Here is a 13,574-nt window from a genome sequence, read left to right on the forward strand (position 1 = left end):
GTTCACAGAGGAAGAGTTGCACATTGAAAATTCAGCTTTATTTCTCTTCAATTTACATACTTCCAAAACTATCTGGGGTGTGACAGGGATGCCTACTTTTGACAGGCTTGCAAAGCCCTAATCCCTCATGCCTCAGAGCTTCCACAGGGCTACTAATTTAAAGATGTGATAGATTTGCTTCCTATAAACATACATCTGACTTACCTCTGGTTGATTCCTCTCATGATGCTGGTTGGCGACCAAAGAGGCAGCTGGGCACCAAGAACAACACTCAGGAGAAACTGGTTTGGCTTTTGTACATCAGGGTGAGCTGATGTGTCAGTCTGACTAAGAGTGTACAACTGGTCACAGGCAACACGACGAATCTGAAACAGTGTCATTGTCAAACGTTAGCAGTTGCTCAAAGTTTGCAAAAAAAGACATTTCTGTTTTGTTAGAAATCTAACAGAAAAAACAGACATTGAAAAGCTTATGTTACCAGACTATGAGCTCTGCACCTGCCATCCAGGGTTTCTTTGTTTATAAGGATTTAGCAATCCACCCTCATCCCTGAGCTAAAAGCCCTGATACTTTATTAAACACAAATTATAAATCCACATGAGGCAGAAAAAGATGCAATGACTTTATGTGAAATATATAAGATGCAATGATACGTCATGAAATGTGGCACAGCTTGAAAATCTCTAGATTTTAGAATATCCAGAATAATTAAATCAAAAGAAAAAAAATTTAGAAGGGTTCTGGCATTTGGAAGCATTTCTCAAAACTTCAGAGGAGTCCATTAGGTTTTACCCAAATCTTTTGAGGTGCAAGTTACTTGGAACTTTCCCTAAAGTACTAGTTTTACAGAATTAGTGTCACCAAAATGAGAGTATTTTCTTCAGACTAGCCACAGCACAGTCCTGTGCCTCATGGATTAAACAAGTCTGAAGAATGCAATATTTCAGCATTTTCTGTCTACACATCACTAGATACTAGTATTACTAACAATTACACAAAGATTATTCATTCAAATACAAAAAGTAGGAATATCTGTAATGTACAATTTTATGTTCAAGACCATCATAAATAATCAAAGCATACACATTTCAGAAGTGTACTATTTAACAAATTTTCAGAGAAAGACCCTCACCTCAGCACTTGGTGATCCGAGCAGTATGTCAATGATGAAATCAGCAACGCAAGGCAAACTGTAAAATGATCCTAGAACAGAAGAACACAAGGCTATCATTTTAAAAATAATCCTTTCAAGTTATGCTCTTGAATTAAAATGCTGTAGAGGATGCCTAGAGAATATCCCTCATCAACCCTGGAAAGCAGTAACTACTATTTGCTTATTGCCCCACTTCCTCCTCTAACCACAGACGGGTACCACATTACAAAAAGCACTTTCCTTCTCCTTCCATCATCACCAAGGTTTATACTGTCTGTACACAAAGGTTCAAGCACTAAAAGTGCTATGTCAACAGCAGCACTTAGGGAATCACACAGTTCAAAAGCTGTGCAAATATTTTTATACTGGCAGTAAGTCAGCTTTCCCAATACACTTCACTAAGGTACAGCATCACCTGCTTTGCTTCATGCCACCTGTTCTTCAGTCCTGGAAAAAGAACCCTGTAATTTTTAACGAAACGTTGTGGTTTTAACTTGAGCCGTCTCAGCTTATTGAGCTAGACCTTTCTCATGAATTTTTTATACTTCTTTGTCTCTAAAAGCCTACCCCCACCTTACTTATATATCAGACAGTGAATAATCCAATTCTCTTTCACACCTAGTTGCTGACTGCGTAGCTGAAGGCAGGTTACCAAGAGAGACAAGGCTTCCCCAGCAATCAGAGCATCTTTGGTGGACACGGACTGCTGTCTCACACAGATACCAGCGTGTAGTGCAGTTGGCTCTCCTTCACTTCCTGAACTGCAATTACTTCCTGCATTAAGAAATGAACAAGTGCTGTAATCAATCACATTTTCCAGACGTTTTGAACTTCTGGTAAGTTCTCTGATTTATAAAACTTCTCCAAATGCCAAACGAACGTACAGCATTTTTCTCAGCTTTGTGTAATTCTATCATAGATTATCTGGAGTTGAAAAAGACTCAAGAGGATCTTTGAGCCCAACTCTAATCAATTCAGTTTCAAGCCTTGCAAGAGTTAAATTAACAATAAACCAAACACGTTCTTTAGATAGATTCAGAGACACAGTTAACCCACCTGAACTGCTAAGTCTGCTTCGAATCCCAGCAGGAAATAAAGTGTTGCTTTCTTTTATTGGCTGACTACTTCCCACAAGGTCCAGCCGTCCTGCAGCAGCAGCCCAAGAGAGTCTCATGAAGCAAGCCACTGTGGAAGTGAAATCATTCACCTCCATAGTCTGAAGGAACAAGAAACAGCTGTTACTTTTGCAATATTCAACACCCTTTGATAATCACAGGGATAAGAGGAACGTATCTTCTGGATCACAAACTGGCATTTGGCTTTGTTTTCCTCTCTTTTTCTTTAAGTAGGCTCAAAGATATAAGAGCCTTTTTGTTCCCAAGGAGAGATTGCTACTGCCCCCTTAATAGAAAGTAGTTCCATTTTAAATTCTCCACTAGGGTAAACATCCTATTCACCTCCCTGAAGTCAGCATGCCTAACTCCAATCATATCGATCCATTTGGGAAGCACTGTCCAAGAACCTAATATAGCATTCTCGTTACATTAACTATGAAGTTTCTTTCCACTGGACTCAACTTTCAAATGGGTTGAGTTCTTGTAAAGTTAGGTCGTTTTAGTAAACAGCCAGGCTCAGATTAATTACACTGCCATGCCCATAAAGGGGGAAATGCCATTTTCTTTCATTATTGATGATTACGTTTCTTTTCTCCCCAGGATACCATCAAGCAAATTTAATTTTCCTTGAGCTATCTGACACAAATACCAGCCCAAAACATCCAACTCAAAGAAACATGGGCTATAAACCGTACGTTTAAGCAGGAACCTTCTTTCTATTCACAGAAAATTAACATAAATAACATCTTAGTAGTTAAGCGTGACTAAAACCAAATCACCAGTAAGATTTCCAAGTAGATCTACTTCTGGCAAGCACTTTTGGGGTATTGCTTCCCTTTGTACTGCCAAAATAACTCCTGAGACTGTTAATATTCAGATCAAGATTGGGAAGAGAGACTGATAGTCTGGAGTTTTGGGGTGTTTTAAACGGAGCCCGGGAAAGAACCTGTATAAAAGGTAGACTTTTGATTAAAAATTGCGGAGTTAAACAGCTGTCACTGGAGAGCACACTGCTATATCACCATAAATTACCAAACACTTCCTTACTTGTATGGCAACTCTTGCTGCTGGTATGATTTCTTCTACCCTAATGGAGGATCTATCAGACACAGAGAGCTGTCGGTAGGATGACTTCTCAGGTGTTCCACAAATGGACATCTGCCTACTTGCTTGTCGGCTGACATTACGGAAGGGGCGTGAGGACAATGCTTCTACCCCATCTTTAATGAAATCCTCATCCAGTAAGGTAGGCATTGTCTGGCCAACAAGCAAGAACCTACATTCACAGAGCAAAAACGTCAGGCTTATTCTTGAATGTTCACAGCAAGTGAATGAAACAGAACTCAAAGTACCAATTAGTCTTAAATACCACAAGCTGCATTTTAAAAGCCAAGAAAGCAACACTTTCTATAATAAAAGGCAAGTCACATACCTTGCAAGTTGCAGGCAGATGGAATAGACTCCCTGTCTTGTTTCATAGTCTACTTCTGATGGGATGGAATCTCTCTGCATCACATTCACCACCAAACTAAAAAACAAATCAGTAAGAAAGACCCCATTTGAAAATGTTTTACACTAGGAGAGAGCTGCAATTAATTTATCTCTATCCTACCCCCTCCTATTTAGTCAGTTGAGTACCAGTTTCTCCATTTTCATATCTACCACCTTAGTAAAAGCTACATTTTACAAGCTTATCTGTGCCTAACTTTACTTTAAGGTTTAACAACATGCACTCTGTTACATTATGATGGTTGCAACTGTAGCTTTTCAGACACTGGATAATGAAAAAATGGCTTTGGGTGGATTTTTGTCTCTAAAGCAGCAGCTCACAGGTGTACTAGTGTGCTACAGTGTGGAAATCGGAAACCATGCTGAACTACCAACTAAATGAAGTGTAAAAAATTAAGCAAAGATTTTGAAATCTCACCTCAAACCTCCTGCTCTGAGGAAGTTTTCACAGAAAGATTTGGCACAGTTTCTGGCCATTTCATCATCTGCAGTTGGCATCAGCTTGGAGCTCAGTACCTAAAATAAATGAATAGATAAGCACACATACACTCTCCCACGCCTTGGTATTCTTTATCTGCTGATATTCTTTATCTGCTGAAAGTTAAAAGTATAACAGAAAAAATCCACTACAAATAAAGCAACTAATGCGCTTAATCAAAGTTGTAGTAAGTAAAGAGAAATCACATTAAAAACATTTACGACAACTATGGTTATTACAGATATTTACTCTGTGTCAAAGTGCGTTTTCTTCTCACTGCAGTTTACTTTTTAAGGGAAGGGACAAAGTACAAACTCCAGCACATGAAATGTTGTCTTCAGGCTCAGCTGGTGCTCCTTAAGAGCACAAATCCTTCTCCCTTCCAGATTTTCAGTTGACAGTATCTGATAAAACACCCTAGAGGTGGGTTACTTGTTGATTTATTCCTTCTGAAACGTAACTATATTGCTATTATTGTGGGGTCCTTTTATAAAAGATAGTCCAAGTAATTCTACAAACCTTACGAACATCACCACTGTATCATCCCTCCTGCTTTAAGTCAGCACTAAACTTTACAGAATACAATTACAGGCAGAAACATGGCCATAAGGAAGTCTGCGCTCTCTGTAGGTCAGATCTCCTATACATTCATAATCAATTTCATTGCATTTTACATTAAGAAACAAACCACCAGCCAAACAAACAAAAAAACCCCAGCCCCTCCCCAAACCCCTGAAGTTATTTACGTTCTTGAAAAGCCTCTTTGGCAGGTACAGCCAACATTACTGCATGTGGGGAAAAACAAATGCATCTTATCCAGGTTCACAGGTCAGCTTAGAGTTCGAGGCTTGAAATCTTATCACAACATTGCATGATATAAACCTGAACCATACGCAGCATTTAATTTTCATCTTTTTCATATGCTCTGCAAATTTCCTGTGCATGTTTTTTTTCCAGAAAGCTGGTCAAACTGGTTCCCGTATTTTCAACAGATTGTCACTTGAGGGGATAAAAAAACCACATCACCCATTTCCTGACGGAAATCATCTCCCAGTTGGCTTGACTGGACTTGAGGAACAAGTCCACTTGTATAATCTACACATCTAATCCAACTGACTGCTTCTCATCCCTTGCCAGAAAAGCTATTTATTACTTGCTTTTATTATGTTCTCTGGCATAGAAGCAGCAGGTAACTGTCTCATCACACTTTAACTTTACCTACCAGTTCAACAAGGTAACTGTGTTGAGATATGCTAAGCCATTTGCTTTCAATTGCACACCTTGTCAGCCTATTTCAAAGACATCAGCAAATATCTGTACAAGAAAGGGCAGAATCCTAACACTGCAGGGCGATGACAATGTGGGAAGAGGAAGAACTAACATTAGACTGCAGAAATGCAAACAAAAGCAACTACAAGAAAGTTCCTACACTAATCATGGCACCCAGAAGGAATGAAAGAGAGTAGCTTTGTCCATTCTTTTTGAAGCTGCTGGCAATCAGTCCTCCAACGTCAAGTTGTTCCAACCATATTTGTAATGAATCCTTATCAACAGTGGGACCTGCAAGTAGAGCTAGAAATTTCTGATTCCTAGAGTGTGCAGAACAATGTCCAAACAATGACAGGAGCTGAACTCTTATAGCCCTTAAAATTCATGCACTGAACACTGAGAAACAACCTTTTTACAGGGTCCAGTGACTCAGCAGTCAGTTTCTCTTAGTTAGGTGTAAAATAATAAAATGGTAAGTATTCCACTCATGTTACACGCACAGCTCAAACAGGCCAGAAGCTTCTGGGTAAAAGCCCTGCACATTTGGATAATGAAAATATCTCACAGATGAATGCTTTTCAAAAATATTCCTCCTTACCCTTTACGTACAGGATTTGGTAGACTTATGCAGAAGGGAAGTTAGCATTCTTTTCATTTTAAATTGCATCGACCAAACTCAGTAAACTAAACAACAGCTCCCATTAATTTTTAAAACAGTCAATTTTTTTATATATATATATATATACACATTCACTAAACATCACATATGCTGAGTTTCTGGAGATTCAGCCAAGCACTTCACCCAAACAATAATGACTTAGATGCTTCTTTGCTCCCCTCCACTTACTTCAGAACACTGCTTTGACCTTGCAAACCACAAAAAGAAGGGTCTGACTCCACAGTGATGTCTCTAAAGAGGAACTTTTTACCCCTTCCATTCTGTGTGGAATTTATCACGCATAAAACCAGACTATGGCATAACATTTGCATTTTACATAATTACTTTATCATGGTGGACTCCTGCCAAAGAAACTGAGAACGACTTAAACCTTAGCATCCAGAAACAAGTAGAAAAATGTTTGCTTGCTTACCTCTAAGTTGTAGAGCACTCTGAAGGTGGACATGCCTGGAGCAAAAGATCTGAAAAGACTCTCTAGTATTGAACTAGCACTGGGCTGATGCTGGTGTTTTGAAGACAAGGATGGTGATTTTGAAGACTGAGAACTCGATTCTGATAGCAGTGTTTTCTAGGAGGAATAAGCCACAGAAGAAGTAATTTGAGACCATCACATTTTGGCAAAATATTTCCTGTAATTCCTGTAGTAACCTTCTTGCCTCCAGTTGCTTGGAAATAATTGATAATCCATAACATGAGCACTGTTTTACAGTAGAGATTGAAACTCTTCACAGATTTTGACTTGTCAGGGAATTTAAGAAACCTGGTAGTAAAATCCTTTTTGTTAAGATCATTGAGATTAGTCATTGTTTAATCCATACCTTCCTCCCCAGGGAATCAAGCTGATCAAGAGCCTCCTGAATAGCTGGGTCAGTGGGAATCAAGAGCAGAAGTTTCCTCACTCGCAGTGTTATCCTGAAAAGTTAGCAGAAGTTACTTGTGCAAAACAGGGCTCAGCCACACTGTGGCCCGGTGGATGCCTACATACTGTGATATAAATAGGTATTCAAACTTTGTAGTGTGACCATTTCTTCAATATTTAATAATCATTCAGTTTGCTTACCTTGGCTCCTCCAGATTGGCAAGCTGGTACAGCATATCAAACACATTACACACAAGAGCCATGACTACTCCAGGGAGGGATTTCTCCTGAGAATTAAACAAATACAAAAGGTCTTATTCTCCCCTCTCTGTTGCAAGTAAATTAAGAGAGCTCTTCACTGAAGCAACTGACACAGATGCCAACCTGGCCCAGCTACTTTCTAGACTGAGTCAACATTTGCATTTTTGCATTATCCCGGTTCGCTTTTAACAATGAATTTTTGAAGTAAACTGTTAGTTAGGGTTGGCATACAAAGCAGATCAGCAATGGTCTGAACATGCCAGTTGATGCCTCTTAGTGTATTTGCATTCTGCAGTTTTATTAGTAGTAGAAATGTCTAAATCTCTCCCCCCAGTAAATATGCAATCTCACAATCAAATAATGTGGGGTTTGTATCCCCTATAGAGATTAACATACACCATGCAGGCTACAACAGGTGGCAGAACAGAAATTATTAAGTCCAATATGCAGGCATAAATCAATTGTGCACGTAAATGCTTTGTTTCAATTGCAGTTTGAAAACAAAACCAGACTACTAAAGACTGGATACACAAGCTGATGTGAATAGCTTCCGTCTCATTTTTCTGTACACTTCTTCCACCCCAGCTGTGCCTCCCCCAGGAAAAATCTGAGGGAAAGTTTCAGGCTACTACACTGTACCTGTTCCATTGCATAGGATGAACTAAATACACTGCCGCTGTTGCCGGAACTGGTTGAGGAATCTGCAGAGCTCCCTGATGGAGTCCCACTTCCTGATGTTTTTACTGTAAGGATTTGTTCATCAGAGAATCCCAGTTGGTGGAGTAGTTTCTGATCTTTGTTTACAGTTAGCTAAAGAAAATATTTATCATTTAGTTCTGAAGGAGAGACTCAAGTTTCATAAAGAACAAGAATTCTTTGTAGTTTAACTTACCAGACTATCATTGGCAAATATCTGTATGTTATCCACAGGGGAATTCAACATCTTTGCTATCTTCCACCTGACGCTCCCTACAGTTTCATTGCTATGAGCCTGTAAAATGAAACAACACTGAATCAGCAAGTCTGGAGTAAATTCTAAGAGGAAAAAAAAAATCTTCCATTGAAGTCTTCCAGCTCCTCTGCATAGGGTAGCAAAGGTATTGTCCACAAAAGGGATGACAGGGTGGGACAAGAGTAGAAATTCTCCATCACTGACAGTAAGCAGACAACTTCTTTTTCCCACCCACAAATCATGATCAAAATTCATTCAGTCTACAGACACTTCCATTACAGTAGCCTTATATGCACTTGTAACATTTTCAAACAGAGTTTCCAAGTTGACTGGACTAGCTAAGCAAACAACACCGCATGACATACATCCTGTGCATGCATACCTCTATGGTGAAGGTATCTTTGGTAGATTCGTACGTAACATTAAGTGTTAAAAGATGTCCATGGAAAGAGGCACCATGAGGTAGAATAGTTCGGGGAACAGAGTAAAGGTCCTACAGGAAAAGAAGGATGACAGTAAATACGCCAAGGACATTTCTGTGATGGTATGTAACGGTTACTACAGTTGCATAGGTTAAAATAACTTCTACTATTTTTAATAATATTGAACATTGTGTTCTTAGTCTTGCCTAGTAAGAAATCGCATATCTTACCTCTATTGTTATCACGTAACGCTCTGCCAACAGCAGCAGTCTCTCAATGATTACAAGTTTAGTTGACCTAGAGATAAACATTGGAAACAAAAGTAACTTGTTTCAGAGATTAATTTTCAATGCCCACAGGGAACTACCATGAATCAGCTGTTTTCAAATATAACTTCTTAAATCTGGAGTTAATTCAGTTGAAATTAACTAGGAAAACAGGTCAAGAAGCTTGCTTGAGATACAGCCAGCTTCAGAAGAAGCTTCATGTTTCTAAAAGTTCCCTGCACTCATATATTTAAGAGACACATACTTAGGCATGCATAAGTTAAGCTAGAGGATTGAAAGTCATCCTTTTCTCTCCCGATCTGAAAAAAACCAAACCAAAACAAAAAAAACCCCAAAAAAACCCCAAAAAACCCCCAAACCCCAAACCAACCTCTGCTGCCCCAGAAATATTAAGTGACTAATGGGTTGGTAATAGTCTGTGGGGTTTCCTGCAGGTTTTTGGAGGTTCTTTTTGTTTGTTTGCTTTGTGGGAGTTGGGGGAATGTTTGGGGTTTCTTGGTTTGTTTGTTGGTTTTTTTTTATAGAAAACCCACAGGTTTTTCAAAATCTCTTTGGAATTCAAATTGCATTGTCATTGTAATATTCAATTGAGAAACCACCAGAATATACAAATACCAATAGTGAGAATTTTAATTAGCATGCAAAATCATGTGGGAAGCAGCTGGGAGCGAATGTCTACTGTCATATTTCTTTTAAAGACAGGCCTACCTGTAAGGGGATTGAACTGATGTTGCTACCGTAGGCATAGCAGTTGCTGTAAGCATTTTCGTAGCTCTTGTAACGGCATGTGTTAATGTTGGACCACCGAGTGCAGAGCTGGCTGCCTAGAATACAAAGCAGAGTTGTGTGGTTTACATTGACAATTAGTATGTCCTCAAGATCTAAGAGGACAAGCAATATTTGTGGAAATAATTTTTTTATTTTAATAGAATTATTGTAGGCAATTATTCTAATTTTAAGACACAAAACTGAAAATAGATTAGGTACAAGAACAATTAAAAGCGGCCCTTTACCTCTAATCGTGTGTAGCAATCGGCAATGAATTTCTTGTGCAGCGATACCGAATCCTAAAGATAAAATGTACAAATTAATTAGAATTTAGGCCAAGATTACGGGAATTACTCAAACTGACAAAACCCAACAAATGACATTTTAACATGCAGGGCATCAAGGCTTTCTGAATGTCAATGCACTTTCACGTACAAATATATGCCTACCTTTTTCAATCTAGGAGTTAGATTAATGTAGCTGTAATTTATTATCAACTGAATAGCTTCATTGGCAATTTCTTCATCGGGTGATTCCATCGCAATCTTCCAAATGAAATCCATTCCTATTAATTCCAGTTTTTCTACACTCTAGGCAAGAAAGAACAACAATAAAACACCACTGGATTTCTTATACAGTAATGAGCTGAAGCACAGGACAAAAGTCTTACATCTGCTGCCAAAGCATCTTTGCACCGCATCTTAAAAATCTTTTCCAACATGTTGCCAGGAGTCTGCACAGCGCAAAGTGAAATCAATAGCTGTGGATTTGTATATTTATATTAGAGGAAAAAAAAATTGTTTACAGGTGGGTAAACACGTTCTAAAGAACCTCACCTGAGTCAGGCCAACTGAAAAATTAAAACCTTCAAAAGCACAGAGAAATTTAATGGGAATGGAATTTGTTTCACAAAGATCAACACGGTAACTAGCAACATAATAAACCACCACAAAACCTACCATGATACTTGGCAAAAAATTTATGCATCTGAAGAAAGTTGACACTCTGTGATAAAGATCTAAAATGCCTATGGAAAACTACCTAACATATAACCATTAACTTAACAGGAACATTGAAGGATCACAGAATTAAAAATTACTGTAGGTTAGAATTTGACTATGATAAGCCTAAATCTCTTGTAAAAAAGAATAATAACTTAAAAAAAAAAAAAGGAATATTTTCCTTCTAGGTAGAAGCAAAAATGCACCCTAGCCCACGCATTCCTCCTGCAAAGTTTTAGTGGCTACATACCAGCTTGCAGTTACCCATTGCTGAATTTCAGCTGCTGGAATTCTGGAGCTTTAGCTTCAGAATTAATATTAATGCTAGAAAGACAATCTGCATCTTACTGCAACATGACCAAGTCAAACAGCTGCTAAAGAATCTTTGCCTCGCCTCCTCCCAGCCCCAAGATGCCACAGGCAGTATACAAAAATGAACTTGCCAGAACACTCACCAGTTGGGTTCCTTGCCTCTTTAGCCGATGGTCACAAAGGTTCACATTTTCAAAGAACGTCTTAAATAAACTAAAACCTAAAAGTGAAAAACAAGGTGCATGCTTTTTATTCAGGCCAGGCTAAGTTCCTATGCTTTTCTGAAAAAACATGAAGATATCAAATACAGGGGATGACCTTTTCCCTACACAACTATTTAAACTCAAAATGATAGGAAAGGAGCTCTTTATTCAAGCAGTTCCGTAAATTAAAAAAATATTTAATTTGAAGGCTTAGGAAGAAAATTCCTGGTACATATTTCAGGAAAAAATCTGTTGACCAAAGCCGTTTTCTTACCATTCATAGTAATTTCATATGACTCCAGTTTAAGAATTTTCTCTTTGAAGAGCTGTTGCTGTACATCACTCTCTAGATCATGCTGTCCTTTTGTAAACCACTCAAAGCACATCTGTGAATGAAAGGCAGATGTATTTTTACCTCATTGTCATGGCAAACGTTTTAGTTTTATACAGCACTGGCAAACTATGTCAGTCAGATACCACAGTAAGTCATCTTACAGTCAAGTTTCACCTACAGCAAGAGGTTCAAATTCTAATCTTCTAGTAATCTCACATATTATAAAGGCTGTATTGAAGTATTGGGGTACTCCACCTTCATAGTCACCTTTCACCCAAATAATGCTGAATGTTTCACATGACTCTGCGAACCTGCACGTACTCCTTTTCAAACCAGCATCCATAAACCTGTAACTAATCTCCTCACTAACATTGTTCCTTCAGCCAAATTTAATGTTAAAAGAGCATCCTAGTCATAAACGAACTTACAACAGTGGCACCTTCAGCCAAAGCATATAAATGCATTACTAGGTTGTGTTTGCTACTTATTTTTCACATGTCTCTACAAAAACACTTGCTATTCATAATCCATTAAAATTTAATCTGCAACCATAGACACCAACTTTTCAAGTTTTTCTTACCTCTCGGTCTAACTCACAAACATCCTGGCCAGTTACGAGGCATTCCCAGATCTCCCTGGCACGATTCCAGCCCAAATAAAGCGTGGCTTCTTGCAGAAAAAATGCCAAAAATTTTAGATGTGCCTCCAAATACTGAGAAAGAGGAAACAAAAACTCAAGCTTAAGATTTTTTTTTTCTGAGCTTTTTTTTTTAGTTGTTAAACAACACTACACTTCGCAAAACCTGGAAAACAAGTCGTTTCTGTGGTGAGATTTATTTTTATTTCACACATTTTTTTCAACATTATCGCTTTGTGGTTCCCTTTCTAAATAGGAATATTGAAGACCCCTTGGATTTGCTATTCCTTTCCTGATATTATTTGATATTAGTTACTAGTGTGGAAAAAACGATCAAAACTTTAGCAAAAAGTGTTACAACCTATATTTGTCTAGCTTCCATGTCCTAACTAGCAAATCCATTTCAGGTTTTAAGAGCTTCACACCAAATTCAAAGGTGTAGTCTCTTCAAGGGTAGCTGAACTGAAGCTGCTGGAGAAGTTGGAAGCTGCACAAGCTTGGAGACAGCGGGTCCTGTGGTGGGGAGATCTAGCTCTTGACCAGTTAGAGAATTTGATAAGAAGCTTGTAGTTTGTGATATTTGTCCACCTTTGCTCTATAATACGGTAAGAAGGCTACAACAGGCCCTAGCAGCTAAGAAAACACACACATATCAGTGAAATGAAACATCACCTAATCCTACACAACTTTGTCAGGGATACACTAAACCATGTTTTCAACAACTTGAGGTAGTAAGAAAGTCAGGGTTCAGTACCTCCCGGTAAGTGTATCGGCCATCCACTAATGTTGCTCCAACAAGCCCTCCCGGACCTGCCACAGATACAGCCAAACGATGGCATGATATTAAGCTTCCTGTCACCAACTTCACGATTTCAAAGTTTTTCTTTAAGTCCTGAATAATGCTCTTGGCAAAACAAACAAAAAAAAAAAGAGAAGAAAAATGGAGAAAAGTTTTTTTAAGAAAATACATAAACAGACATGTGCACACAACAGCCTGCTCTTATACGGTCAGGTGTTTCTTAAGGGCAGGAGTAATATTTTCCCCCTTACCAAACACCCAAAGACCCCTGACATCGGTGTTTTCAGCATATGCTGAAGTACATGTGCTGTAGGTTGCAGACTAAGCCCCACACCTCCGCTAGGCCACTGTGTAACACATGTGACATGTTGGTATTTTAGTCTGTTTTCCAAGAGTCAATGTCAATTCAATTACAAAGCAGCTGGTCTAAACAATAGTCATTGTTCGTTCTTAACAGAGACATGCCTGCTAATTCTACAAAAAGCTGAGGGTAAAATTAGTCCTGACAGTAAATATTTATACATGCATATACATGT

The 13,574-nt window shown here is 38.6% G+C and overlaps 2 protein-coding genes across 5 annotated transcripts in view; one reads left to right on the plus strand and one right to left on the minus strand.

The window, feature by feature from the left end:
* Positions 1 to 13,574, plus strand: part of BSND (barttin CLCNK type accessory subunit beta) — a 288,658-nt gene that overhangs the window by 39,384 nt on the left and 235,700 nt on the right. The gene's annotated exons all lie outside the window — the stretch shown is intronic.
* The window catches only part of USP24 (ubiquitin specific peptidase 24), a 64,070-nt gene that overhangs the window by 23,307 nt on the left and 27,189 nt on the right, over positions 1 to 13,574 (minus strand). For all 4 annotated transcript variants that reach the window (XM_069861841.1, XM_069861839.1, XM_069861838.1 and 1 more), the window contains 21 exons: positions 12,994 to 13,143; positions 12,183 to 12,314; positions 11,543 to 11,654; positions 11,209 to 11,285; positions 10,202 to 10,342; positions 9,998 to 10,051; positions 9,693 to 9,808; positions 8,928 to 8,994; positions 8,658 to 8,768; positions 8,216 to 8,314; positions 7,963 to 8,133; positions 7,264 to 7,349; positions 7,022 to 7,115; positions 6,616 to 6,771; positions 4,196 to 4,293; positions 3,701 to 3,796; positions 3,316 to 3,544; positions 2,210 to 2,369; positions 1,772 to 1,927; positions 1,133 to 1,203; positions 205 to 365 (listed from right to left, as the gene is read on the minus strand). In XM_069861841.1, coding sequence (XP_069717942.1) covers positions 205 to 365; positions 1,133 to 1,203; positions 1,772 to 1,927; positions 2,210 to 2,369; positions 3,316 to 3,544; positions 3,701 to 3,796; positions 4,196 to 4,293; positions 6,616 to 6,771; positions 7,022 to 7,115; positions 7,264 to 7,349; positions 7,963 to 8,133; positions 8,216 to 8,314; positions 8,658 to 8,768; positions 8,928 to 8,994; positions 9,693 to 9,808; positions 9,998 to 10,051; positions 10,202 to 10,342; positions 11,209 to 11,285; positions 11,543 to 11,654; positions 12,183 to 12,314; positions 12,994 to 13,143 — 2,537 coding nt within the window. The remainder of the gene's footprint in view (positions 1 to 204; positions 366 to 1,132; positions 1,204 to 1,771; positions 1,928 to 2,209; positions 2,370 to 3,315; positions 3,545 to 3,700; positions 3,797 to 4,195; positions 4,294 to 6,615; positions 6,772 to 7,021; positions 7,116 to 7,263; positions 7,350 to 7,962; positions 8,134 to 8,215; positions 8,315 to 8,657; positions 8,769 to 8,927; positions 8,995 to 9,692; positions 9,809 to 9,997; positions 10,052 to 10,201; positions 10,343 to 11,208; positions 11,286 to 11,542; positions 11,655 to 12,182; positions 12,315 to 12,993; positions 13,144 to 13,574) is intronic.

The sequence above is a fragment of the Phaenicophaeus curvirostris genome, chromosome 8 (assembly GCF_032191515.1).
Source record: "Phaenicophaeus curvirostris isolate KB17595 chromosome 8, BPBGC_Pcur_1.0, whole genome shotgun sequence".
NCBI lineage: Eukaryota > Metazoa > Chordata > Aves > Cuculiformes > Cuculidae > Phaenicophaeus > Phaenicophaeus curvirostris.